This window comes from Oncorhynchus kisutch, linkage group LG23, assembly GCF_002021735.2.
Source record: "Oncorhynchus kisutch isolate 150728-3 linkage group LG23, Okis_V2, whole genome shotgun sequence".
NCBI classification, from domain to species: domain Eukaryota; kingdom Metazoa; phylum Chordata; class Actinopteri; order Salmoniformes; family Salmonidae; genus Oncorhynchus; species Oncorhynchus kisutch.
This window is the reverse complement of record NC_034196.2, coordinates 21,756,254-21,780,373: the sequence shown is the minus strand read 5'-3', so window position 1 is coordinate 21,780,373 and position 24,120 is coordinate 21,756,254. Positions and strand designations below refer to the sequence as shown.

Genomic DNA, 24,120 nt, shown 5'->3' with positions numbered 1-24,120 from the left:
GGAGAGGTCAGCAGGTTAGTGCCTGATGACATCACTTCTGACCTACAAATATGGCACTCACACACTGTGATACGTTTCCAAATGATGCTCTACTAGTATGTACTTAACTTGTTCAACCAAACAGATTTTTTTTTTAAGTATTCAAGAAAAGATAAATGCATAATCTAAGCAACTATGTGTATAAAAACAACTACAAGGAAATTTGTGTTTAACTTACTCAATGTTCATAATATTTCCTTTCAACTTAAGAATTGTAAGTTCTTCCAACAAATTGCCATGTGGCTCTGTTTTTAGGGGATCGTAGGTAATACATTTTTTTAAAGCTTGACAATACTTATATAAAATGTGATTTGCATGTTTGAAGAACGAAAAGCACATTTCTATATTAGTATCAAACATTGTGTTATGCTATGCGGTGAAATGACTCATGATGAACGGATATCAAAACCGTCTGACAAATTGACGTTCAATGATGAGACCACCCATTCTCACCATTAGTGCCTGGATACAGCCCTTAGCCGTGGTATATTGGCCAAATACCACAAACCCTGAGGTGCCTAATTGCTGTAAATTGTTTGCCAATGTAATTGCTCATCTGTGTATACAACAGTGAGTTTAATGAGTGACACCCTGCCAGCTGTATTTCTGTATCTGTTAACCAGAGGCTGATGGTTGTGATACGCTCATACTGTTCCATCACACACACCCAGATGGCTGGGATTGGGCCTAATCTAAAGGATTTTCTTCTCCTCCACAGGTGACCTAAACAACAGTCCACACCAACATGAACACATCAGATGTAGAATATTTCAGATCAGACACTCAAATAGTGAACAACTTGGGTGGAGAGACATGTTGATAAAGGATGGGGTCTGGATTTGGAGAGCTCAGACTTTTTCCACTGTGGATGATTCAGGAAATTAATAATGAATGTGTTTGTGCCTGCAGACAAAATCGAGATGAAAAGATCTTGAGAACAAGCGAGAAAGAGACACATACGTGTAGATGGAAATATGAGGTTGGCATGCCTGCTCTCCTCCACTCTCCAGGTGTTCCTAGCCCTCTCTCCTGTTCTCTTCTCCCTCCTGAGGTAACGTCGGTCCACGAGCGGACATCCAGTAGGGCCCTGCTCAGCCTCGGAGCGCCACTGATTTAAAACCCCTCATCCATCTAGCCTTACACCCCGCAAAAATAGAAAACTGTTGATTTTATTTACTGCTCATGGAAAATAGCTGTCCGTGAGCCTCCACCGCTAGGTAACCTGGGTTATCAGTGTGCTAGCATTAAGGGAAAGCACATGTTTGGCCTGACATGAGAAAGGCCTGCCAGGAGGAATGGAGAGACTGGGGGAGAAAGAATGGAGGAGTGCAGACTGGTTTCACTGGTCCCAGTCCAGCCAACTGAAGCCAGGCATGCCTCATTTCAAATGGCTGCTTCGCAGAATTTGACCAGTCTGAAAATAATTCAAGGTAAACGAGAAACACATTTTCTATGGTTTTTATTGGGTGTATAAAATACTGGGTGATAATAAAGAGAAGTTGGCTCAAGGAGATGGCTTTATGTTAGCTACAGATCTAGGGTCAGTTTCCCATCCGGTTCTCTCGCTTAAAGGACCATTAAGAAGGACTGAGGACAACAGAGAGAGAGGGCTGAGAGGGGGTGACCCGGCATCCATCTCCCCCACCGCTTCAAAGTCTGGCACAAGAGACTCACACCACAAAGAGGGCTAATGAAAGAGTGTGTGTGTGTGTGTGTGTGTGTGTGTGTGTGTGTGTGTGTGTGTGTGTGTGTGTGTGTGTGTGTGTGTGTGTGTGTGTGTGTGTGTGTGTGTGTGTGTGTGTGTGTGTGTGTATGTGTGTGTGTGTGTGTATGTGTGTGTGTGTGTATGTTACAAGTGTGTGTGCATGTCTGTGTGTGTGTGTGTGTGTGTGTGTGTGTGTGTGTGTGTGTGTGTGTGTGTGTGTGTGTGTGTGTGTGTGTGTGTGTGTGTGTGTGTGTGTGTGTGTGTGTGTGTGTGTGTGTGTGTGTGTGTGTGTGTGTGTGTGAAATCCTATCAATGTCACAAAGGTCACGCTTCCTCAAGATAACCCATGGAGATTGTTGTGGGCTCCTGGGGGATTTTTCTCCCTGTCTTCTTGTGATTAGGTGTCACGAGAATTTCCTTGGTGTAAAGACGAACCCTTTCATGGTGTGGGTTTCTCAGGATTTACTGGGCCATGTCTCAGGCCATTCAGCCCCATGCAAAGCAGGGTTGCAAAGCAAACTACACAATGTTCATTCATTCTACATTTGCACAAAGACAAATCCATATTTACCTAAGGAGGTGTTCTGCATCCTAATAGTTTTTTTGACCTGTTTTGGTTGTCAATGGGTGGATGGATGTGTTATTTCAAAGGAAACCAGGGCTGGTACAAGAGGCAACATGTGGCATTTACTGGTCACCATGATCGTGCTTATATTCAGAGTGTCCTGTTTGTGAAGGCTTTTTAGGGACCAAAGTCAATGGTTCACACAGGACACGATGGCGCTGCAGTCGATTCCAAGATGGCGCTGCAGTAGGACGTGTGTATCTGTCTTTGTCTTATCCCTTGTCTTATCCCGTGTAAATAGCCAGTCTTTTTCGTATATATCTTAATCTCACTTTCTATCTACGAACTAAATATACTTCCCTGAAACCCGCCTCACACAGTGGTACGGATCTACTATTTTTAATCCTTATAACTGGAACTTCCATATCAGGAGGTAGCCAGCTAACTAGCTACTAATCTTTGTTAGCCACGGCTAGCAATCCTCACATTTTTTCCCGTCATCAGCCAGCCTTAGCTCGGACAACACCTGGCAGTCTGCACAGGGCAAAATCAAACCAGAGCATATCGGATTGCTTCTCTCTACCATATCACCGGATTCCTGCCGCTCTGGATCATTACACCGGATCATTACTCCGGATCATCGCAGCTAGCTATCTGCAAACGATTGGATACTGTTAGCTAACGCCTCTGTCCCAAAGCAAGTACCAGCTAGCCTTGAGCTAGTCTCGAGCTAGGCCCATATACCTGCTAATTCTAGGGCTACAATACCTCCTTTGACAATTGGCCTGGACCCTTTATTGTCCACACGGAGCCCCGCCAAACCATCACGACTGGACTGCCGACGTGATCGCCTGATGTGGTCTCAACAGGCTTTTCTGTTACGATGTCGCTGAAGAACCAGCTACTAGCCCCAGCCCGCCAGCTTTTCTGAACACTGTGTCCCTTGCTCACCTAGCATAGTAGTGACTACCGAACAGCACCCTGACTCACCTATTGCTGCTCTTTTGACCCTATGATCACTCGGCTACACAGCTGATGCCCCCTGGACTGTTACAATAACACAGTACCTCATTTTGTTTACCTGTCGGCCCCAGCCTCGAACTCAGGTCCTGTATGTACCTAACTGACCCACTCTGCCCATTCATCGCCATTTACCTGTTGTTGTCTTAGCTCTGATGATCAACACCTCTGATTGCTTTATGCCTCTCTCTAATGTCAATATGCCTTGTCTACTGCTGTCTTGGCTAGTTTTTGCTTTTTATTTCACTGTAGAGCCTTCAGTCCCACTCCAAATGTCTTAGATAGCTCTTCCGTCCCACCCCTCACACATGCGGAGACCTCACCTGGCTTAACTTGTCCAGAGAGGAAACCTCTCTTATCGTCACTCAACGCCTAGGTTTAACTCCACTGGACTCACATCCTACCATACCCTTGTCTGTACATTATGCCTTGAATCTATTCTACCACGCCCAGAAATCTGCTCCTTTTATTCTCTGTCCCCAACGCACTAGACGACCAGTTCTTATAGCCTTTAGCCGTACCCTTATCCTACTCCTCTTCTGTTCCTCTGGTGATGTAGAGTTTAACCCAGGCCCTGTAGCCCCCAGTTCCACTCCTATTCCCCAGGCGCTATCATTTGTTGATTTCTGTAACCGTAAAATCCTTGGTTTCATGCATGTTAACATCAGAATAAATCAATCAAATGTATTTATAAAGCCCTTCTTCCATCAGCTGATGTCTCAAAGTGCTGTACAGAAAGCTTCCTCCCTAAGTTTGTTTTATTCACTGCTTTAGCACACTCCTCCAACCCTGATGTCCTAGCCGTGTCTGAATCCTGGCTTTGGAAGGCCACCAAAAATTCTGAAATTGGACACCATATGTGAATTAATTGCCTCCCATTTATCTTCAGAGTTTGTACTGTTAGGTGACCTAAACTGGGATATGCTTAACACCCCAGCTGTTCTACAATCTAAGATTGATGCCCTCAATCTCACACAAATGATCATGGAACCTACCAGGTACAACCCTAAATCCGTAAACACGGGCACCCTCGTAGACATCATCCTGACCAACCTGCCCTCTAAATACACCTCTGCTGTCTTCAACCAAGATGTCAGCGATTCCTGCCTCATTGCCTGCATCCGTAATGGGTCCGCGGTCAAACAACCACTCCTCATCACTGTCAAACGCTCCCTAAAATACTTCAGTGAGCAGGCCTTTCTAATCGACCTGGCACGGGTATCCTGGAAGGATATTTTTTATTTTATCTTACCTTTATTTAACTAGGCAAGTCAGTTAAGAACCAATTCTTATTTTCAATGACGGCCTAGGAACAGTGGGTTAACTGCCTGTCCAGGGGCAGAATGACAGATTTGTACGTTGTCAGCTCGGGGATATGAACTCAAAACTTTTCGGTTACTAGTCTAACACTCTAACCACTAGGCTACCTTGCCCCCCCACATTCTGTCAGTAGAGGATGCCTGGTTATTCTTTAAAAGTGCTTTCCTCACAATCTTAAATAAGCATGCCCCATTCAAAAAATACAGAACTAAGAACAGACGTAGCCCTTGGCTCACTCCAGACCTGACTGCCCTTGATCAGCACAAAAACGTCCTGTGGCGTACTACATTAGCATCAAATAGCCCCCGCGATATGCAACTTTTCAGGGAAGATAGGAACCAATATACACAGGCAGTTAGGAAAGCAAAGTAGCTTTTTCAAACAGAAATTTGCATCCCGTAGCACAAACTAAAAAATGTCCATGGAGCACCAGAGACTCTGGGTTCGCGCCTAGGCTCTGTCGTAACCGGCCGCGACCAGGAGGTCCCGAGCCCGTACGGGAGTTGTAGCGATGAGACAAGATAGTAGCTACTAAACAATTGGATACCACGAAATTGGGGAGAAGAAAACTGCACTGAGGCTAACAAACACTGTTACCACCAATAAATCTACGATAATCGAGAATTTCAAAATGCATTTTTCTACGGCTGGCCATGCTTTCCTCCTGATTACCCCTACCCCGGTCAACAGCTCTGCACCCCCCACAGCAATTTGCCCAAGCCTCCCTCATTTCTCCTTCACCCAAATCCAGATAGCTGATGTTCTGAAAGAGCTGCAAAATCTGGACCCCTACAAATCAGTTGGGCTAGACAATCTGGACCCTCTCTTTCTAAAAATTATCTGCCGCAATTGTTGCAACCCCTATTATTAGCCTGTTCAACCTCTCTTTTGTATCATCTGAGATTCCCAAAGATTGGAAAGCTGCAGCGGTCATCCCCCTCTTCAAAGGGGGAGGACACTGTTTGAAAGCCAAGTTAACAAACAGATCACTGACCATTTCGAATCCCACCGTACCTTCTCCGCTATGCAATCTGGTTTCCGAGCTGGTCATGGGTGCACACTCAAGTTCCTAAATAATATCATAACCGCCATCTAAATAATACCCTACTTTACAGCCATATTCATCGACCTGGCCAAGGCTTTCGACTCTGTCAATCACCGCATTCTTATTGGCAGACTCAACAGCATTGGTTTCTCAAATGACTGCCTCGCCTGGTTCGCCAACTACTTCTCAGATAGAGTTCAGTGTGTAAAATCGAGGGCCTGTTGTCCGGACACTTTTCTCTGTATACCTCAATGATGTTGCTCTTGCTGCTTGTGATTCTCTGATCCACCTCTACGCAGAAGACACCATTCTGTATACTTCTGGCCCTTCTTTGGACACTGTGGAACAAACCTCCAGACGAGCTTCAATGCCATACAACACTTCCGTGGCCTCCAACTGCTGACTTAGAATATGTGGACAACTACAAATATCTAGGTGTCTGGTTAGACAGTGAACTCTCCTTCCAGACTCCCATTAAGCATCTCCAATCCAAAATGAAATCTAGAATCGACTATCCTACCGATCCTTGACTTCGGCGATGTCATTTACAAAATAGGGTCCAACACTCTACTCAGCAAATTGGATCTAGTCTATCACAGTACCATCTGTTTTGTCACCAAAGCCCCATATACTACCCACCACTGAGACATGTATGCTCTCGTTGGCTGGCCTTCGCTTCATATTCGCCGCCAAAGCCACTGGCTCCAGGTCATCTATAAGTCTTTGCTAGGTAAAGTCCCGCCTTATCTCAGCTCACTGGTCACCATAGCAGCACCCACCCGTAGCATGTGCTCCAGCAAGTATATTTCACTGGTCACCCCCAAAGCCAACTCCTACTTTGGCAGCCTTTCCTTCTAGTTCTCTGCTGCCAATGACTGGAACGAATTGCAAAAATCACTGAAGCTGGAGACTTATATCTCCCTCACTAACTTTAACCATCAGCTGTCAGAGCAGCTTACCGATCTTTGCACCTGTACACAGCCCATCTGTAAATACCCCACCCTACTTCATCCCCATATTGTTATGTTTTTTGTTGCTCCTTTGCACCCCAGTATCCCTACTTGCACATTCATCTCCTTCCCATCTATCACTCCAGTGTTTAATTGCTAAATTGTAATTATTTCACCACTATGGCCTATTTATTGCCTTACCTCCCTAATCTTACTACATTTTCACACACTGTATATGGATTTTTCTATTGTGTTAGTGACTGTACGTTTGTTTATCCCATGTGTAACTGTGTTGTTGTTTTTGTCGCACTGCTTTGCTTTATCTTGGCCAGATCGCAGTTGTAAATGAGAACTTGTTCTCAACTGGCCTACCTGGTTAAATAAAGGTTAAAACATTTTTTTTATAAAAACACACACACACAAACACATAGCGGCTTCACAGTGACAACTGTTTACAGCTGATATGTAAACCCAACTGCAGATACTTACATTTCATCTGCCTGTGTGTGTGTGTGTGTGTGACTGAGGCTCTGCATAAATGTCATCTGTGAGCATCAGTCCTAGTTCTGAAACATAAAAACTAACTGAGCAGGGTCAGGAAATTTTAGAAGAAGTGATGGGGATTGTGGTGAGAGTGATGGAGAGAAGGAGTGAAATATTGAACTGGAAAGATAAAAGGAGGAATACAAGACAGAAAGCAGGACTGACCAAGTGAGAGAGAGAGAGAGGGAGAGAGAGAGAGAGAGAGAGAGAGAGAGAGAGAGAGAGAGAGATCTAGGGAATGAGAGTGAGAGGAAGAGAGGACGACAGGACACTAGTGAGGAGGAGAGGAAGAGAGGAAGAGAGAGAGAGATCTAGGGAATGAGAGGAAGAGAGTGAGAGAGAGAGAGGGGTCTAGGGAATGAGGGTGAGAGGAAGAGAGAGAGAGGTCTATGGAATGAGAGGGAGAGAGAGAGAGAGATCTAGGGAATGAGCGTGAGAGGAAGAGATGAGGACAGGACAGTAGTGAGGAAGAGAGAGTGAGAGAGAGCGAGAGGGAGAGAGAGAGGTGGGATTTCCTCAGTGTGTGAAAAAGTCGGAACTGGTTGGAGCGGTTGTGGACTCTGCTACATCCCTCTCTGGCCTCCGATCCCAATCAGTCATAGCGACACTGGCTGTTTATTTATCCTGCTCCACAATGGTACTGAGCTGGCAACTCATGCCTGTTTACTCCACAGTAAGGCCACAAGCCCACACGGAGCAACCCTGCCCCTACACTGGGTTCCTTCCAATGAATGGACAAAGCCATCGATCATGTGACACCATATATTCCTATGTGAAGACTCAGTGGCGTCTCATGGAGACATAAAATGCGCAGTTTGAGCTACTCCAGGAAGTGACATTGCAGACTAGCTCAGGACTGCACCCTCTCATTGTAATTCAAGTTACTCAAGTTAAAGGCCAACCGGGGTACTGCAGGCTGCCATTAGCAACTCAATTATCCTTATAACTTCCGTGAGTGATTTTTAAATAATCGGTTCAAGGAAATACATCTGGTGTATTAGAAACAATTATTGGTAGCATGATTGTCTTCAAAACCTTTTTTTATTTACATGATTGACCACAAAGATTGCAATTTTTCCATTCACTAAAACAATGTGTGCGCATGTCAAAGGGGCAGAAGGCCATGTGTTGTTATGTTTCTGGATGAGCAGATAGCTAGCAAGCAACAATGACAAGAAACTGCCATGTGGTGAATCGTAAGTGGCTCGTTTCAGCTTGTTGGATCTTGTTCTTGACACCATGTCTTGTTTTAAGGTTTTGACTGATGTCACATCTATGCTAATATGGCAAAATAAATTATTGCCAGCTAGCTAACCAACAACTGGAATGATGTATTTGAGAGACAAGTGCTCATTGTGCAACTTTATTTCTTTTCAATAAACATTGGACTAAATATAGTTTACATATTATCAACAATCTAAGCCAACCCTGTCTGTTTTGCCCGATAGTTGCGCACGTGTTAGTCTTGTTGCTAAACAACCAACCCGTCTATAATGGGGGTTCCTGTTTACTGCTAACAATGCCTGCTGTACCACAGTCGGCCTTGAACTACAGTGGATTCAATGAGAGGGGGCGTTCTCCCCTGTTTCCTTCCCTCAGACAAATGTACTGCTGCTGCTTATCCTAATATTACAGAATGACAAGCTAAATAAACAGAGTGATGTGATGTAGAAATCCAAATAAATGCTGTGGTGTACACTTACATACATTGGAATGGAGTGGGATTGTAGCCCCTTGGCGATGTGCTGAAACATACAGGCCGTGCCACTGAGAAAGGTGTCAGACCCCGTTAGAGGCCTTTGGCTGGACGCAGCTCAAGTACAACTTGGACAAAAGCGCTGCCTGTCTCCCCTCATTAAGTGATTTAAGTCCCATGTTCCCCGGTTCCTTTCATCGGCCGCCAAAGTGAACACACTTAAAAAAACCAACAAGAATGCCGGGCCGCAGAGATGAATAGAACGAGGGGGAAAGCTGGAAGTTAGGGCCAGGGAACTGGGTCTAAAGCTGAGAGGCTATGCTAGCCATGCCTATTAGCGTCCCCAGTACGGAGGACCATATGTGAATGAACGGTATGAGCCTACAAAACAGCCCCTCACTGGGAAAAGGAGTGGCCACTTAATCCATTAACAGTTTTCTCCCCACAGAACCAGATTTTCCCATGAAGGTTTGGTTTAGTAAAGTGCTGCTATTTCCACATTCCTTGCTAACGAGACAAGGTTGTCACGCTCCGACCAGCCCCAGGGGAGTGCTGCATCAGTGGACTGGTGTCATAATTACATCGGATTAACATAACCTATTGGATATCACACAGTTAGCATATGTACTCTAAAAACACCATTACGGTGCTGTGGGATGTGAGTGAAGTCCCTGGGCTTGGGAGAAGGAATGTGGCCAGTGAGAGTACATTAGCATTTGCTAGTTGGGATGAGCTCTCTGGCAAACACAGCCTGTTTCAATTAGCACCTGAAAGACAGCAGGCTCCTCCGGGCCATTATGTCATCTGTTTGTGAACTCTCTAATTGGAGCGCTGTGGTAGGAAGGCCCCCTCTGTTCAGCACGGGCGGCCTCGCCAATGCCTGTTCTGCTCACCATGCTGCTGCTGCAGTACAGTCCTCTGATGTATATTGGTAGTACGAGCAATTATCTCCAAATGATCTGGGATGATCTGAGATCAGTTTGTCGAGGGAAGGGATATATTCAGTGCTGGTCAACACCTCACTAGAGAGTCAGTCTCTGACACATAAGGTGCAGAGGGATGATGCATAATACAGTGCAAAAAGCAGCACTTCCACATAGTTCTGTAAGTTTCCGTAGCGAAGTCTCTCCAGCAGAGGCCCTAGCTATCCTCTGTAGTCCTGACCTTTTCAAGTTCAGTTTATTGGTCTTTCAGCATTTTTACAGGTTCTTAATAACAGTTGTGATTAAAAACACTAAATTACTTTGCTGGTACAATAAGAAAACAACATTTTAAATAAATACAACAAATTTAAAGTGCTAAAAATGTCTAAGCTAAAATCTCAAATCCATTTTCAGACAGGCTCAGGGAGGGTTCCATAGTTCTACAGCCCACTGGGTGTGGCCACACCCTAGCAGCCAACCTCAGGCCCCTGACATTTCACCACAACCATGAGGTTAGAGAGAAACTCTTTCTTCCTCCTTACAAATAAGTGACTTTTAACTCTCCCCATGAAAACAGAGACAAATAATGAACATTTGGACTGGAGATATCACGTTCACTTTCACACGCATCAACTCCATTCTGAACCGTAACAAAAGACAACAAGAAAACATTGGTGGGGAGGGAATGGGAGTCAGGGTATGCTGAAGCGCATTTCTCTTTGTCAGACGTGAGTAATGGGATGGGGGGGGAGTAATGGCATACAAGTTGGGAAAATGTCTATGTGTGATGGCCATACAATGCATACTATCAGTCCTGTGGGGTCACACACAGAGGGAAGAAATGACATCAGATGTGAACTATAGCCATTCCAGCTGGGTCGGAGGTGGAGGGTTAAGGGGTGGAGAGTTGAGGGGTGGAGCTTTGAGGGGAGGGGGAGGAAGGCTGTGAAGTCTGAGACATCTTATCCTCTCTTCATATCTGATATCAGCCCAGGAGTGGGAGTCAGCATACAGTACGTGACAGACATCTGGACACCCGGGAGAGGAGGGGAGAGGGGGGAGAGATGGAGAGACAGTAAAAGAAAAGGTGGAGAGAGATATGGAGAGATAGGGATAAATATAATTAATTAGAAAGAAAAGGGTAAAGGAAAGAAAGTGAGAAAAACCTGAGAGAGAGCACGGGTGGTTGGGAACCTGTTTTCTATAACTGTCTCACATTTACACCAGATTTCTTGGGCTAAGTGAGGGCAGCTGTGTGTGTGTGCATGTGCGTGTGTGTGTGTGTGTGTGTGTGTGTGTGTGTGTGTGTGTGTGTGTGTGTGTGTGTGTGTGTGTGTGTGTGTGTGTGTGTGTGTGTGTGTGTGTGTGTGTGTGTGTGTGTGTGTGTGTGTGCCACAGCACATGGTTACCATGCGGCATGGACACATGCCGCACTGATTTAAAATGATTGCTCCATGCCTTTCAGTGGTTATATGCCCCAAAATAAACTCTCACTATCATGCAGCAAAAATCCAACAGTGCATTAATGTCCTGCCTCCAATCAGGCATGGGTACAGATGGAACACAATTTACACCCCAATGTATCTGCCACAGTTTTGGTAATCAGGGCTGATCTTCCAATGAAAATGCAGCTCCTCTACGCCTCATTGGCTGTGGCAGGATCTGGCTTGAACCTTATTGGTGAGTTTCTGGCTGATCACACCTCCCACTTCCATTGTCTTTGGGCTTCAATTTGCATAATTCCTATCCCTTACACTAGTTTCGAGGATGTGAAAAATAAATACTCTGGGATTTAAATTACAGGAACAATGGTAACCAAATGGAGGAGCCCATTAGACCAGCACAGGCAAGCACTGCAAGCCACACTGTCAGCTGAAACTGAACACCAAAATTATTAACAAAATTATCTAAATCTATTATATATAAAGCCTTGATATATAAGGCTCTATCTCAATTATCTCAATATTTCCCTGAACAATTGAGAAAAAAAATCAGTTGGAGATGGTAAATCTTTAACTAATAGCAAAGGAGAATTGTAACCAGCAATATTAGGTCGGCCTACTATATTTCCTACCATGTTACTGGGTTGCTGGGCAAAATTTCAAATGAGCCTGCCTCCGTCATACTGTAGTAGCTTGGTTGGTGGATGGTAAATGTGTGTGACGTGTAAGCCGGTGCACTTATTTGGCCCCTTGTGTATCGCGTGTCTAGACCTCACTAACAGAACCTCTGTGTTGGACCATGTGACTGACCAAAGTAGCAGTCACAAGACTTCAGCACCTAACAGACCAGGGGCCTTTTCAATAAATTCTCTTTTTAGTAGTAAAAAAAAATAGAAGCCGTCACAAAACACCCGTGGTTGGTACCAAGGTCCATTCAAGCACTGAAATGCCAACTTCCTATTTATAAAACTACATTTTTCTCTTAGACTGAGAGATAAATAACAATTACATTTCAAATGCACCATTCACATGACTGTGGTATATAATCATTCCACAATATCTGATTAGGGCCTCCTTTACACAACTTACCAAATAACTAACTCAGCATGGGAATCAAAATTAAATTGTTTTTATTTATTTTATTACCTTCTTTATTTAACCTTTATTTAACTAGGCAAATTCTTATTTATAAAATGTTATATATCATTGATATAAAGTCTTTAAAACAATTCAAACGTAATGTTTTGTATTGTCCACTTTTGTAACATTTTGCCTGAGGTCAACTGTACATTTAATTTTATTTATACCCACCACAAGACACTTATAAAAATGTATGTTACCAATAAAATGTAATCAGTATCTTCCTTAATGAATACTCTGTAATTTAAATGCATTTTAAATGTATATAAAAAATTATAATTGTGAACTATATTTAAAATGGTTGCATAAAGTTATCTTTATCTTTTTTTTAATCCGTTGGTTTATAATAAAATAAAGTACTTATATTTTTGGGAAATGTAATTGTTGAAATATATCACAGTCCAAAAATTTTTCTTTCGTATTTTTTTCTTCACTTTAGTGTATGCCTAAATTTAGTTTATTTAAGCTATAGCAAATGTCGTACAGCGAGTGCAAACCCTGATATTGGCATATTTTCCTCAGAAAATGTGATGACCAACATATGAAAACCATCAATTGTGGTAAATCCCACTAGTAGTATCATTCTATAAGCACTATCTGGGTTGGTCCATGTCTGTCCAGAAGTGCACTTAAAGGCCATTGGGCCTGGGCTTTGGTCATTAAGATCGTAAAATCCTGCTCATAAAGATGGTTTATTTTTTCCGGAGTGTGCTCACTGCTTAGGTTTACATCGGAAGTCTTTATGGCAGAGCGGTAATATTTCTGTCTCCAGACGGACCTGCCCATTGAGTTATTATGGAATACTGTAACTGGCCAAACCATAGCATGGCTCAGAGTTCATAACTGAAATATAAAAAGTATTTTTTTAACTCTAAGAAAGTGCTATAATATACAATCCCCTGAGAATCTAAGTAACATTTCTTAAAATACGCAGTAATACATATACAGTACATTGCTTGCAGGTCTGATGGATTGATTCCATAAAATAGATGTTAGGATTTAATAAACACAACTAAATATAATTGCCTTGTTAGATCACTATTGGTCATATTCAAATTACATTTTGATGGAAATTAAATTGCTATCAATTTCTAACTACTAACTACTTTTTTCAATATTAAAAGATACGTTAATTTATCAATCGAAACCGAACGCTTGTTTGTTGATAAAAAAAATGTGCAGCCGGATGAAAAATGACTACATTATTTTTTATAAAAATGTATAGAACATAATTGTAATTCTCTCATACATCTATCTGGCACATCTCTGTCCCCTGGTATAGCGATACTAGTGGGAATGATACAGAGTGGTTTCAGGCTCTAACCGCAGCATCCTAACCAGGAACATAGGTATTTCAGATGGGTTTCAGGTGAAGTCCTGCAGCTTTTATTGCAGGTTTTTTGTCGTGAAAGGTAGTTGGCTGCTTTGAAGAGGGACGGGACAGGTAATCTGCGACCTGGCCTCTTTGTTTAACAGACAACAGAGGGTTGTTTGCCCATTAGTGTCTCTTTGTAGTTGCTTGTCTAGGTGTGATATACACCCTGTCACTGCTACATCTACTAACTACGTGATGAAGGAACAAAGATGTTGGAGAGAATGCCTTGTGACTCAACGTACCACATAAATACCACAGTCCAGGCCTATTCAAATGACCACTAAAATGTTACATTACTTCAATTATAACACATTTTATATAACAAATGCAATGCTAGTCATTTTCTGTCTCAGTTGAATTTAGTCTGAGAAAGGGCTAATAAAACCTATTAATATCCAGCACATAATCTGCAGACTGCGGACTAATAACTGCGGTCGGTTGTCTGATTCACGGGGAACATAGTATTCTGCTTCACCGAAGACATCTTATTGGGGGGGGAGACGCTGAGCTGTGATTGGCTGGAGGATGACATTTTGTGTTGACTCTGCGTGCCAAAGCGCAGGGACCTGTTACTCCAGATGCCCTCTCGTCGTCCCCTCCAATGTTTGCAGCCCCACGCACGCGATCCCTCGCTCCGCCTGGCTGCACCCTCTCATCGCATTACTTCTGCTATTCTAACTCCTACATCAATTATGCACTAGAATAACTGAGGGCCCTGGCGGAGCAAAGACATAAAGGGAGATCATCAGCCCAGGCGCTGCCAGCGTCTGCCTGCGTGTTCCCACTGTGTTGCCACGAAGAGTGATATGGGTGCCAGGCCGCCAGCTCAGCTAGGGCACCAGCAGCCATGGCATAGATACGGCTAGGCAAGCTAGGCTAGCTAGGGCACAAACACAATGTGCCTATGACACAAACACAGCCAAGCAATGACCATGTTGCCTCGAACATTGACTTATGGTGAGCGAGACCCCTGGTTTGCATCGTTTTGTTGCCCCCCTCCTCACAGCCCCTAACCCCCTTTACCCCAAGATTCAATTTCACTGTAAATTAATGTTGTAAAGCAATGCATTAAAATTGCAATATAAAAATGTAGTTTTATCATATCGAAAGCTGTTCATTGTGTCCTATGTATCTTCATGTTGAATTCAACAAGGGGTGGAGCCTGTTCACTAAGGGTCCCAGGATTTTCAACCGACTTTTGTTTCTTGGAAACAAAATGGAGTCTGATTTGGAGGGAAATGGCGGTCTTTGCTTCCCTCCCTGTCACAAGACACAGCTGAAAGTCAGGCAAGAGAAGAGAGCCACGCCTATGAAGACAGAACAAATCCTAGCAGTCTGAGATTTCAATCAACAGTGCTTATCTTAGGGTGATGACAAAATCATATAATTTCATCGAAGTTGCTTATTAACTTCAAAGAAACATGGGGGGTGAGAAACCATGTATGAAAGATGGAGTGAGACTAAATGTCGACCCCTGCATTTAAGTCACGGTGGTCCTGACCTGGATTTCTTCTGGTTGCGTGTCCAGGCTCTACTGTGAGATCGCAAACAGCTTTTTAATATTTCAGGGTCCCAAAGCACCAAGCATGCTTAAATCCAACAGGAGGAAACTCCCTCTGTCTCCATGGGCCAGTAAGCCACACTAAAGGTCCCGCAAAGTGACAACAAGTTCATGAAAATAACACTGTTCTTTCCACACATCTAAATGTCACTTGTGGTTTTTGTATTGACTAAAAAAAATCACATTATCAATGCACTTTACCTAATTTGTCAACGGGTGCCTGAAATGACACAACTATGCTAAAGATTACAGCATACACTGACAACACCCTAGACATGTTCTGGAATGCTATGGAAAATAATGCTACAAGGGGGTGGCAGGTGGTCTAGGGGTTAAGAGCGTTGGGCCAGTAACTGAAAGGTTGCTGGTTTGAATCCCTGAGCCAACTAGGTGAATAATCTGTTGATGTGACCTTGAGCAAGGCACTTAATCCTAATTGCTCCTGTAAATTGTTCTGGATAAGAACATTGATAAATGTAAAGATATTATTACCTGCTTTGGTTTTTCTATTTAGGTTTGGACTTTAGCATGTATAGCTCTTCAGCACATAGGGCGCACCGATTGGTGTCACCTCGTTAGTCAGTATGTGTTACACCTGTGTTGGTTGCCATCTTGTTAGTGGGAAGGTGATTCACCTGTGCTGGCCCAGGTGCTATCTAAGAGTGGCTGGCCCAGGTGCTATCTAAGAGTGGCTGGCCCAGGTGCTATCTAAGAGTGGCTGGCCCAGGTGCTATCTAAGAGTGGCTGGCCCAGGTGCTATCTAAGAGTGGCTGGCCCAGGTGCTATCTAAGAGTGGCTGGCCCAGGTGCTATCTAAGAGTGGCTGGCCCAGGTGCTATCTAAGAGTGGCTGGCCCAGGTGCTATCTAAGAGTGGCTGGCCCAGGTGCTATCTAAGAGTGGCTGGCCCAGTGCCCCAGGTGTCTTGATGGATGTGGAGGTGCTCCCTATTTTTATTTATAGAAAAACATTCCTTTGTCTGATTTCCCTGATGTTGTTTTGCTCCAACTTTTTGGTTTGTTTCCTGTCTTTAAATTTGGTGTGGGTTTTTCTTTTGTTTCCTTCTCTTTGGGCAAATTTGGTTGGCGCCCATGGTGGGTCTTAGATTCCAGTTATTGTTGCTAGTCAACTTTCAGCAGACACTACCATCAGAACCCCTCCTAAAACTACACCTGTTTTGTTTTGGTTGTTGGTCAGTGACTCTTTGTTAGTTCCATCTTCTGTTTGAGTGCCATTTTTGGTTTTCTTGCTGGGGAACGTAACACTATCATCAGATTTCTTTTTTGAGTCTTATAAATAATGTCAATTAAAAAAAAACATCTACTCTTCATCTACTCTGGTTTAAAAAATCATGATTGGAAAAGTCTGATGCAATCACAGTAGAAATTCTGTAGAAGCAAAACGTATTTTTTCCTCTCCAAAAGTTTGCCACCAATGACACAGGGAAACATTGCCTCATGGAGAGGGATATTATCTTTTTCTGTCATTTCAAAAGCCACATTGAACCAAATGAAGTCCCAGAAGCATTTCACGGATGCTTGGCTGTACCGTCACATTTGTTTTACATCGTGCATACTTTCCTTTCAATTTGTATTCATTTTGAATAGATTATACTAGGGTCTATATACAGCTCCGCGTGCCAATATGCTTGATTGGTGCCACTTGTGTGCCATAGACTGGAGAGACAGCCCTGCCATCGTCCCTCCCCATCAGTAGAACTGGGGGGATTCCAGCAACACTAAAACAGCCGTCATGGCTGACCACACCCTTCTGGAGCTATCTCAGACTGAGCACTACTTACAACAATCATTACTAACTAAAGACAGAGGATGGACCAGTCATCTCTGACTAACCTGGCTCTAGGTACTCCAGCTGCAGAGAGAACTGCTGTGCTCAGAGGGAGAGGAGACAGAACACAGAGGAGTTCATTCCAATTCTCTTTCTGCCTTTCTCTCTCTCTCTATCCATCTTCCCCTGAATTGTACTCAGCCAATTTGTTCTATCCATTTATTTGATCCATTTGAAACCTGCAGTGCAACATACAGCCTTCATTTCCTTTATCTTAGGGAATGTTCTGTAATAGGAGGCACACAGTAGATAATACAGCTAACTGCAGTTTAAAGTGTTCAGACCTTACACTTTCTTTGTGGATTCTCTTTGTGGAGTCCATTTTCATTATCTTTGCCTTGCCCTGCTGTATAAAGTTATCTTTCATTATGGGCTTGTTCTGCTAAAGTGTAATAGGAAGCCCAGATAGCCACTCACCACACTGATAGAGAGTGTGGTGCATAGAGGCCGTCAATACAGCAGCCTTCCCAGGCCACCGCTATACTGTCTGTCTGTCAGGAGGCCTTTTAGCAGCAGTTCCAGAGGCTTTACTGCAGTCATTAGGGGCTGGCCCTGATTAATGTGAATGGTCAGGCAGGCCCTGGCTTTCTGGGGGAAGAACAGAGCAGGGTGAAGGGTCCTACAGGAAGTGTTTTGTGTCTCCACACAAAGGGAGGCTGACCTCTTAAGCCCCTTAGAGCCTCTCTGCTAATACCGTCACCGGTGCCTACAAAGACACAGGGATGCCATTTCACCACTCACATTTAAACAGCACACAAAAAGCCCAGTCGAGAGTTAAACCTTAAGAAATGGCAGAAAAGTGAACCTTGGAGCGCTGGAGTGAGACTTGGAGATTAGGGACTGGAGGGTTGGCTCTAATCCATTGGCTGACCCGCGCATATGAAATGGAGGATGCCGACTTGCTGAGCTATAACACCGATCGAGAATTAACTGAAAACAAGTTTACAGAAGCTGCTGAGAATGTGATCTATACAAATCTTAACAGAAACAGCATGGCAAACACTTTATATCCAAATCCAAAGGATTCATTGTGTGCCGCTATGAATATTGAGTGTTGCTGTAAGGTAACAAAGAAATCCTTACCTACACACAGTAAACACAATAAATGTTCACCAGCAAGACACCGACTTTAGTTGCTGTCAGTCAAACAGAGGCAGCCTTGTTAGTTTGAAAAGAGCAACAGAGGCAAGGCACCTCTCTCTCTGCGTGCAGGGTCGCAGAGCAGTGGACCTGGCTGCTTTCTCCACAGGAGGACTATTTTCCTCTTCACAGAGGGCCAGAATATATCACCTCACTCTCTGACGCCAAGACATCCCTGAGAAGATGGCCGCAACATGCCTGTCTCCATTCGCAGGCTAAGCCGGGGCAGGGGTGGAAATACGGGTTTTGACCTCATGCAGGGGACCCATGGCATGGCCACTGTTTCCCTGTGTAACCCTGTGACCCCTCTCCGGAAGCTTCTGTTAACCCTGTGACTGTGTGCCCCTTCCCCTTCGCCTCGTAACATATTCACCCTCACAATAGTCCGTCACAACTACCTCTCTCGCTCTGCCACTCACCTCTCCTCCCTCTTTCTGTCTGTCTCTCTCTAAGAGCATGCTGGCCATGGGCCGCTGAGTATGATAGGAACAATAGTGTCCTTTCACACTGTCCGAGCCAGGGCTGGGAGAGGGCTGTGGTCCTGAGACCCAGTCAATATTTGGACTCGGCTGCTTTTATGTGTCCGTTTTTAATCCAAGCGGAACCACGCAGCAGGGAGCCGGGAAAAGGCTGAGGGGGAAAAGCGAGGGTAAACACTCTGAACAATGCAGACAGAGCAACTCTCAATGCCACTGGGAAACTATCACAACATCAACTTAGCACAAACTGAAAAATGGTGTATTGTTTCTTAAGTGGAGATTAAAAATGAGCCGGAATAGAGAAAGCAAACGGCCAAGGTAATTTCGCTCAGTGGAGGACTATCTGTGTCTGTCAGGGCAAGGATGTTATGAGGTGGAAAGAGATGCCACGGAGGCATTTTCACATTTCTGAGGTGTCCGCTAAAGGACTGCAGAATCAAATCAGAGTATAACTACATCCAACAATTTCCTCAGAAAAGGACGAGCACTTTTGATCCCCGCCGGATAGTTCCCACAGCTACCAAAGTAGTTGACCACAAGGCAAATAGATGAAAGTAGTTTGATTGTCTTCAACAGAAATATGTCACATCTGTTGTAGAAAGCTTTGAGGGGCATTATCGGAGCTTAAACTGCAGCCCCTGGGGTGACAGTGCTCTTGTAGAATGCTGGAATCCCTCTCCCCAGCTGTCAGGTCGTTAGTCCCACCCCAATGAGGCTCTTTGATGAGGAAGGGTATCGGTTTCCATGGCATCGGAGACACAAACAGCAGGAAGATTAGGGACGGAACTCAGCCCTGATTCTTCACTGATCCCACCTATCAGCAACAAATCAACACCTTTGCCACGGCGATGGGTGCATGTGTCCCATATGGAGCCTGACAGTTTTAATGAAGCAACTATCAAACTTAATACAGGCCAGGTGGGGAATTGTCTCATGTCAACTGATTAATGGCCAATAAGCCGATCATTTACTTGATTTACTCATCTTGTTGTTAATTACACATGTATGAACAGAGTCTTACTGAAGAAAATGCCTGAGTGGCCCTTCAACCCTGTATTACCTACATTTACACAGCATTCACACAGCATTCACACAGCATTTACACAGCATTTACACATGTATGTTTTTTATTTGGTTATTTGTATTGAACCTTTATTTGTGTTAACCAACATCCATTCAAAGACACCGCAGCCCATCTCTTCCCATCCTTAAAATACATTTTATTATGTCTTCTTTAGCTAATTACTACTAATAATTACTACTAACATATTTTAAAGATGGGCATTTCAAATGATGCTGTCTTTAAATCAAATTGTTTTTAAATAACAAGTCAAACACTCTCACTTATAATATTCATTGTGGCTCAGTGGTTTTATGTCTCCTCAACCAGATTGTGTGTCATTCAAGCACTTCATTTTTTTTAATTAAGGAGATTATAATGACTTGAGCGCCTCACTGTCACTAATTGAGGAATTTGTACCTCCAAGCATGACTGAATCATCATCATAGTTAAACTCCTGCTCCACTGCTTTTGAATCCCACTGTTTGAGTGAATCAACTAAGTGCATCAGAATGTTGAGGTTTGGGGAGGAAAATAGGAATAATGTTTATTAAGCTTGCAACAAACTTGACACCATTATCAACCTACATGTGTTTGAGACAATATAAAATACGTGAAAATGTTTTCACCATTTCCATTTTTCACGAGTCACTTCCCATTTCAATTTCAGAGTCCCTGTAGGGGATTTCATGAATGGCTGAGTATGGACTGCAGGACTACTGCATTGGGTGCTGTTTTTCTCCTGTGGTCATAAAAAAAGCCTCATCTGGAAGTTGTGACTATACCCCAGCAGGCTGCGAGCTCTGATGGCTGAGTATGGTTACATTACCCAGCAGGGGCCAGGGGCCCAAGGTCTAACACAGAGTATGGTTACATTATACGGCAGGGCCAGGGGCCCCTGAGTCTTTGCATGGTGCATGGTTACATTATACTGCGGGGTCGGGTTTGGATTAGGCCCCTGAATAAGAAAAAGGAGACAGTCATTTAGTTACTTATTTATTTACCCGAGGAGCACTATTCTCCTCAGACAAAACCCAGGCAGGGTGCCGTTGCATGGCCGTCACAGAGCCTCAGAGGAGAGGTAGGTTCTGCCCCAGCTTTAACCCTAACTACAGTCCCCTCTGTGCCGCTCTGTGATGGTTATCTCAGGGCCAGTTTGGTTACCGCAGAGTGTGTGACCTCAGCATGTGTGTATCTCTCCCAGGAGCATGCACCACGCTGGGCCTGGGCCACTGCTGAAATACCCCTCTGTGTTCCCCTCATTGTCTGTCACACACTGGGTGTGGGGGGAGCAGGGACGGGGAGCATGGCAACGGAGGAGCAGGACTTGGGAAGTTGGGAAGCTTTTCCTTTTTTTTAGGCAGGAGCTATAGGAATGAGCTGAGGCCACTATGGGAGTATATCAAAGATGTTATCTGTTTCAGGAAAAGAGCCGCCACACTTGCGTTTATATCTCACCTGTTCCCTTTCTTTTTAATTTAACTAGGCAAGTCAGTTAAGAACCAATTTATATTTATAATGATGGCCTAGGAACAGTGGGTTAACTGCCTTGTTCAGGGGCAGAACGACAGATTTTTACCTAGTCAGCTCGGGGATTCGAGCTAGCAACCTTTTGGTTATTGGCCCAACGCTCTAACCACTAGGCTACTTGCCGTCTCCTAACTAGTTCATTGCACCCACTTTACCTCAGAGTTACCACAGAAAGACATCATCTGTTGACTCTGTGCAAAATGCAAATCACCCCAAAGGACCAGTTTCTTCTCCCCAAGTAAAAACAAACTATTTAGAGGAGTCATGTCGATACTATAACTGTCAGGAAAAATCCGATCAGGTACAATGGTGGTGATGTGTTAAGTATGACACAAAACAAAGTGATACACTCATACTACAAACTATTTGCTGAGGTGCAAGTCATCCAGTGTGAATAACTGTTGAGTTACCAGAGCTGTAGGGTTGATGGGATTAGAAATTCACAATTAGCACCTCTGTCAAATAGAAGTCACATCTGCCCATTCATTACAGTGGGTCATTCCAGCTATTATGAAGCCATTGCTTTACCCTTGTGAACACACTAATTGGCAACTTTAACTAATTAGAATAAAATAGAAACGGCAGATGGCAACCTAACCTACTACTAAATATTTTGTGAATTTTATTGTAGAACGACATGCAAAGGCTTCAATTACATGTTATAAGCACACACAAGCTTGCAGTTTATGTGCGTCATAAGCAAAACGTCTTATATTTTTCCAAGTCAAACTGGCAGATAATATTTAATTTCATTCAAGGCAACATTTTAGATGTTTAACGGTGCATATGTACAGCCATTGGTTTAATCGACACGGGGATACAGTCGCAGAGAATTCTAACAGAAATTAACAGAATAATTTTCCTACTGCCGACGCACTAAAAGTGGACGCGGTAACAATCCGCCACAGCAACACATAATATCTTAAATTATCACACTAACATTCGACTTATCTCATTAAAGAGATAAGACACGTCATTTTCCATTAGTAAAATTATAGCTAAGGATGCCTACAAGGAAAACCCCTTTCGGCGCATTCAGCAGAACCAGGATAATATTATCTATGGATAATCATTCTGGTGTATTTACAGTAGAGGATATAAAATACTATTGATGAGAAGCGTTGTTTTTTTTAGATATCATGTATGTCACCCAACATACAATTTTTGTAGATTATTGCTGATGTGCATCAATAAAATGTATGTTTATAGGCTATTGCCAAGTGACCATTGATCAATGAATCATGATGAAATGCTGTTACAAATGTCATATATGGTCCAGGGGCCATCCACCTCTAACCTATGTCAACAATGAAGTTGATGCCACATGAAGTTGGTGACCCGTGGCCCGTCCTTGACACAATTTGCGATTACGCACGAGACTCACCTGGGGTTGGTCCGGTTCCAGTAGACGGCATAGCGGTCGGACACCACCTTGGACGCAGGCTCTTGGCCATATGCACACATCCACAACACCAGGGAAACGAACAGGATCATTTCCACCTGCGCCAAAGTCCCTCTCGATGCAGCGTCTCGCGCGATAGAATTATTCGAATGAACAGACAGAATGAAATGATATTCCCATCTGAAGGCTTTTAAATTATAATTGCCTTATATCTCAGTTGATTCCTCTCTGGTTATAACGAACTGATTGGATTACTTCGCGAGGAAGTTATTGTGCTGAAGCTTGAATTGACATTTGGAAAAAGTTCAGTATTTGCATTCAGTTTTAGAAAAGCACAATCAGTTTTTTGTGGAATACAAAATAATTGCAATCGGTGAAAAAAAATTGCTGCAATATTAGTTGAGGGTCCGTTTGAAATAAATATTATTTCAGTCAATGCTCGTATAATGTATTCATAGCAACAAGCGCATCCTCTTCAACCGCAGATGTGGAATGGCACAAATATTATACACATGCATTTAGAGCCTTAAAAAAGGTATCCTTCAGTAGGTCTACCATGAATAGCCTTTTAAACACAATGAGGAATAATGATCTCCTCGGAACAACTCTTATTTGCGCACTAATAGTTTCTGCAACTATAGGTTACGCAGCTATATAATTGCTGATATTAAAGGTAATAACAGGGTAGCCATGCATAAATCTGTTCAATTGTTCTAGAACTTTGGAATAATAAGTAACTCCAAAGAACCTGTGCGCTACAGACAGTTCCGTGTCTTCCTTGACGTTGTCCTCCCTCGGATCTGTGTCCGTGTCTTCGGCGTTGTCGCTGGATTGTCACGGCTGGATAACTAGGATCAGCTCTTTCCTTACTCGGACCGGAGTAATTCAAATGTGCCGTAGCATAAAACGAGTTTATAAAAACCTCAGCATGGACGGAGATACTTTGATGTGTCGCATGAAACGAGGCAAATGTAAGCAGGCTCGGTGGAAAGTCGTATAGTTCGGCCTGAAGAAAATCAAGTCAGCGCAGCGCCGGCTCGGCCATGCATGCATGCTTCCCCATTGTGCCAGCGCGGGTACGGTTTCAGGCTTGCGCACAGTCTCATTGGTTTGAAATGTGAATGATGGGCGTTTCGCTTACAAAAACAACATCCCTCCTCATGAGGAGGTACATCTGCTTCCTCAAGCGACAGATCATTTATTTCACAAGATATACCTACTAGGTATTAGGGCCACGGATCCTAAACGAGATAAGAACGATCTGATATTAGCTCTGCTCTGTATGTCGGTTTACAGGTTTACACCTTTCACCGAGGTCCATACTGTCTTTACGCACACAA

At 43.7% G+C, this 24,120-nt stretch overlaps 1 protein-coding gene across 2 annotated transcripts in view; it reads right to left on the bottom strand.

Annotated features, from left to right (window-relative positions):
- Nucleotides 1–23,858, bottom strand: part of LOC109868606 (ephrin-A5-like) — a 58,683-nt gene extending 34,825 nt beyond the window's left edge. Inside the window, exon 1 of one of the 2 annotated variants that reach the window (XM_020458290.2) lies at nucleotides 22,763–23,858. In XM_020458290.2, coding sequence (XP_020313879.1) covers nucleotides 22,763–22,872 — 110 coding nt within the window. In that variant the 5' untranslated portion in view covers nucleotides 22,873–23,858. The remainder of the gene's footprint in view (nucleotides 1–22,762) is intronic. The other variant, XM_020458289.2, reaches the window with a different exon arrangement.
- Nucleotides 23,859–24,120: the final 262 nt, after the last annotated feature.